The sequence below is a fragment of the Otolemur garnettii genome, unplaced genomic scaffold (genome assembly GCF_000181295.1).
Source record: "Otolemur garnettii isolate 467f Iridium unplaced genomic scaffold, OtoGar3 scaffold00180, whole genome shotgun sequence".
NCBI lineage: Eukaryota > Metazoa > Chordata > Mammalia > Primates > Galagidae > Otolemur > Otolemur garnettii.
The window spans coordinates 1,311,255-1,316,491 of NW_003852575.1; the positions used below are offsets into that span (position 1 = coordinate 1,311,255).

Genomic DNA, 5,237 nt, shown 5'->3' on the forward strand with positions numbered 1-5,237 from the left:
ACATTCTGAATCTTATGCTCCATCATTGTACCATATGCAATATAAGGAACCAAGATTTCTAATCTGGATCACATTTAAATTAGCACTGATGTGAACACTATGAAAAGAGTGACTAGTGCAGCAGAAAAGCTGTAAACATGCCAGAGGCATCATCTTCCTGTTGATTATACCACAACATACAATTTTTTTAAAAAAGTCTAAGTACTAAAAGCATTCATAGCTAGCTATACTCGTATGTAATATATTTTTTAAAATGTAATATATTTTTCGGGATATCTAAAGCAACCCACCACAAAGTTATCAACAGAAAAAAGAAAAAAGCAAACCTCCTGAATAACTAAAGACAAACCTTCCCTCTTCTGTGTGGATTGAGATTGTTAAACTGTTACAAACTTGATCCCCATTATTCGTACTTACATCTGACGTAAATTAGCTCAGTTCCAGGACAGAGGTTTTAGACAGATTTTTTGTTTAATGGAAGGACATTTGTAAATGTAGTCACATCAAGATGTGGACTGATTTGCTGTAATCTGTTCGTCATTTCACCAATAATCCGAATCCATTTTCTGTCAGTCCCAATGTTCGTATTTTTACAGAAACAATACACAAAAGCATATTTGGGGGGACTCGCTCTCCTAGTCACAGAGGTCTTTCACTGACGACTCCCACAGTTGTGCTTAAACAGCCAGCACCTGCGCACGTGCGTGCAAGTGTGTACATGTGTATGCGTGTGCATGTGGGCTCACATGTACGTGTGCGTCTGTTTGCAGGGCCTGCACATTCACGGTCACCTACGGCTTGAGGTGGGACCCAAATCTGTCCTGGTCTGAATGAAATGAGAAGTCACCTTTGGGACGTCTTACCAATCCCAACCAGTTTATTTTCTGCCCCAAAGAAATGTAGGACACCAGGCCCCTTAATTTTGCCCAAGGCAAAGCGTTATCTCTTCAGATGAGCTTTATTTAGTAGTGAGGGTATTCTTTAAATGTCATGAGATTATCAGATTTTGTTCAAGCATCCTGGAGTCTGTTTGTACCCCATCGACCTTATACATTTCAGCATCTGAGAAACTTGCCTGTATTGTCACAAACTCTCAAGAGTTTTATTTTGGCCCTGGATGTCCGTGGATACCCTATATAGATCCTTTGTGGGCGAGGCATTTTAAAAAATAAGGACTAAAATGAGTGCAAGGAATACTAAACCATAGTGACTGAAGAGAGAGAGACAGGCGTGGATGTGATGTGGGCGTGGGACCCACACAGCTTCAGAAATTGACTTTGAGAATATTGTCCACAGCAGAGTTTTCCCAGCTTTCCTCTGCACACAAGTCACGTGGGAGTCTCGTTAAGAGACAGACTCTGATTCTGAAAGTCCACCTGGGGCCTGGGAATCTACGTGCTAACATCCTCCTAGAAGGTACTGGCGCTGCCAGTCTGTGGGGCACATTTTGAATAGAAAAGGGCAAGTGCCTTCCTACAAAAACATTAGAGGGGACAATCACTCCAGCTGCACATGTTTCTAACAACTGTTAATGACTGATCTCAGCAATTTCAGTCCACTAAAGAAATGCAAAAATGGAATTACTTTGTTTTATTAATAATACCCTGCTTCTTTTTGGGTATAACCAGAGCGCCATCATTACATATAAAATTTTCCCTGCATGGACAAAGAGAGTATGCTTTTAAACAATGATATAGGTAGATGCCGAACCAGATTTCAACCCGCGGCCATAATGCTATTGATAGTTGATTAAATAAATACCTTATATTATTTCTCATATACTTGTATAGAAATGCATTTACTTTCCATATCAACCTTGCTAAATGTCTGTTTCTCCAATAGGACATTACTCCAACTGCCTTACACCAGGTTCTTTGAAATGTAGCCCCATTTTAGAATATTTGAGTTTTGAGAGTTCACTTCAGACGAAGCCCTTGCAAGGAACTCTCTCAAACATGGAAATGCTCGTTTAGCCACCAGATCAAAGGAAGAGATGGATTTTGTCTGTCCGTCCAGTTTTTCAGAGTGTGTCCACACATTTTCATTTTCACAGCAACCTTTGTGTTGGGAGGGAGTTCGGATGTGGAAATGGCCCGCAGATGTAAACTGTGATGACATCCGAGGTCAGACGTTGCTCTGTTGTAACAGAAGTGTCCTCAGCTCTCTGTCCCTCTGATCCTCCTGCCTGTACTTCTCCTCAAGTTTCTGCTTCTCAGAATCTGCGCAGTAAAAGGTACAATCTGGGCTCTTCCGGATCTGCTCAAACTGACTGAAATCAGCCACGTACTTTCCATTTTTGGAGAGAGAAACCACAGGCACAAATTCAAAACCCCAGTAGATCTCCTCTGGGACATAAGATGTCCGGCTCTGGCAGACAGCACTAGTGGACTCCACGGTGGCGTTGAGGAGAACCACGAGTTCAAACTCCTTCTCCTTTAGGTTCTGGGGAGTGAGGTCTCTCAGGGGGCTGGTCTCATCTAGCACATGGTAGAACGTCATGGGCAGAATGAGGAAGGGGCTCTCCGAGGACGAGTCCACGTGGAATTTGACGGTGGCCTGGTTGAGCAGAATCCTCTCCCCCTCCTTGGTGATGTGGGTCTGCAGGAGCTTGCCAGACAGCTGGCACTGGATCAGGAGGCTCTTCCTCATGTTGGCCACCTGGATCACCAGGCACAGCTTCCCGTTCTGCTTGGTGATGACTGCACAGTGGCTGAACTTGATGGTCTCGGCCCGTTTTTTAGGTCTTGCAATTTTGGCCAGGAAAGTGCCCGTGATGAAGATCTCAATCAAGGTGGTGATGACCAGTTGAGCAACCAAGAGGAAGATGGCATGAGGGCACTCCTCAGTGATGGAGCGGACGCCGTAGCCGATGGTGGTCTGGGACTCCAGGGAGAAGAGAAACGCCCCCGTGAGAGAGTCCACTTTCATGATGCAGGGGGTGTGGTTTGAGATAGGCTCACCAGGTTCTAAGTCCCCGTGAATGAACGCGATGGCATAGTAGATGACTCCAAAAAGGAACCAGGTCATGACAAACGTGGCAGCAAACAGGGTGAGTTTGTACCGCCACTTCATGTCGATGACGGTGGTCCACAGGTCCTGCAGGTAGAGCAGGTAGATGCCATCCACCTTGTCGATCCGCACGTTGCTGTGCCCGCTCTTGGACATGACTCGGGGTCTGGTGGACTTGAGTCCAGCCCCTGCAGCCGTGTGCTTCACCAGGGGGGCACTGGACATGCTGACATGGATGGGATCCATCACCAGCCTCAGGGTCACCTAAAGAAATGACAAAGACATTATGGTCTTTGTCATTATTTCATTATGGTCACATGTGGAGAAACTTCCAGAAAATAGAACAGTCATGGGAAATATGAATCTAAATGGAGGTATGCGAGAAGGAAGAATTCTGAAGGCAAGATTAATGAATTTGGGCCTTGGGGCTGGTAGGGTAGAGTGAAGGACACAGCCTCTGGGGAAGGCCGACCAGCGCTCAAGGCTGACTGCAGGCTCTGTGACGGAAAGTGCCATCTAACCTCTCTGGGTCTCAGTCCCTCATCTTTGAAATGGTGATAAGCCTCCTCCTCACGGTTTCTGGGATAATTAAATGTGAAAGAGTGCCCAAACAGAGCCTCACATTCCAAAAACTGATGCTAGGCTTCTTTTTGTGATAATAAGCTCTTAGGCATCAATCCCACATGAACATCCATTTATACTCAGCTATCATAAATCCCAATATAGGAAATAAAAACATTATTTGACTGAGCATAGATCAATACTGATATAACCAAAATCTACCATCAATAAGGTAATTTTTGATATAGCAATGGAGACTACTATAATATAAAATTTAAAAACTCAGCTAGCATTGACACAATTTTTTGAAACCTACTTTTTGTGTGACATTGTTTGTAATACCAGGTAATCACACCCCAACCCCATGAATAATTTAGAACATATGACCTCTCCTAATTTTCAGAGACATAGGAGAATAACTCCAAACAACCAAAAACATGCTTAAAGCGAGTAATTAAGCTTTATTAATGGCTCCATTGATAAGCCAGTTATTCCTGGACAAGTGCTACCAATGTTATTTTAGGTATGACATTTAGCTATGGCACAAAAGTTCTGCTTTATTCTTTAGAACTGAGGAGAAGCAGCATGAGGAACGCATTTTAAAGAACAAAAGGAAAAGTCAGTAAGTGGAGGCATCTAACATTATAACAGAAAAGACCTACCAGGAGGAAGTTGGGGGTTCCCACACTCAGCCCAGGGGACGCTCTGCCTACATCAACAGCCAGGAACAAGCTGACCATGAAGCTGGCCCACATCTTATAGTACCTGTCTGGTGACTCAAATCAATTAGCCCCACATTCCTCGAACAAGATAAAGTGAGTGATTACAAGGTAACTCTACCCGACTGGCATTTTTTTCTCCACCTCATTAGTATTTTAAGAACAAAACAAAATCCCCCCCTTTTAGGAAGGGTTTATGATTCATGTAATACTCTTTTCTGTTAGAGCAGTATTATCTCAATAGAAGTTTTGAAAGTAATCCTCTGGGCAAATTCCTTCAAGGAAATGGAAATTGTATCTGTCAGAAGTGAATACTTCTTCAGGACCCAGCAAGTGTGTTTGGGCACTTAATTCTCCTGTGACGTTATTAAGAGCGTGTCTCCTTAGACAAGGGACCCGGAGGAGGGAAAAAAAAAAGAGTCTGTCATTTATGAAATGCCCCCCTGCAATGACTATTGTTTTTTTCTAAGAAAGGAAAACCATTTTTTCATTTTTGTTTCAAAGAAGAGCCATAAGTTATTCAGAATTCTTTACCTTGAAGCCAATTCCATGTTCCTTGGAAATACTTTAGAAGAAAAGTACAAGGTTCGTTGATGAATGTGGCTTTATCAGACCCTCAGTAACACTTCTCAGTGTAATAAAGAGGGACATAAGCACAGCAAAGGTTTGGAAGGGAAGCGCTGGCACGGCCCAAATGCACAGACAGGCAGCGTGGGCACCGCCAGACGCAAGTGCAGCCATGGACAAGTAAGTGCACGCATGTCTGTTTTTTTAAAGAAACTGCCAGGGAAAGTGCATGCCATTCAATCCACTGAAATAAAAACAGAGGCTTAAGTTTTCCAGTGAGTGAGACACAAGTGTCCTGCAGGCACAAGGAAAGTGCCAAGCTCAGCCCTCCACCAGATTCTGGAAAACTTGGCCCTGCTTTTATGGAGGAGGTGCCATGAA

The 5,237-nt window shown here is 43.7% G+C and overlaps 1 protein-coding gene across 1 annotated transcript; it reads right to left on the reverse strand.

The window, feature by feature from the left end:
• Positions 1–2,016: 2,016 nt before the first annotated feature.
• Positions 2,017–3,255, reverse strand: KCNJ15 (potassium voltage-gated channel subfamily J member 15). The gene has a single exon (XM_003800657.3). The coding sequence runs from the start codon at positions 3,253–3,255 to the stop codon at positions 2,125–2,127; it is 1,131 nt and encodes a 376-aa protein (XP_003800705.1). The 3' UTR covers positions 2,017–2,124.
• Positions 3,256–5,237: the final 1,982 nt, after the last annotated feature.

Coding starts and splice junctions, on each gene's coding strand:
- KCNJ15 (XM_003800657.3), bottom strand. CDS start 3,255: ATGGATCCCATCCATGTCAGCATGTCCAGTGCCCCCCTGGTGAAGCAC.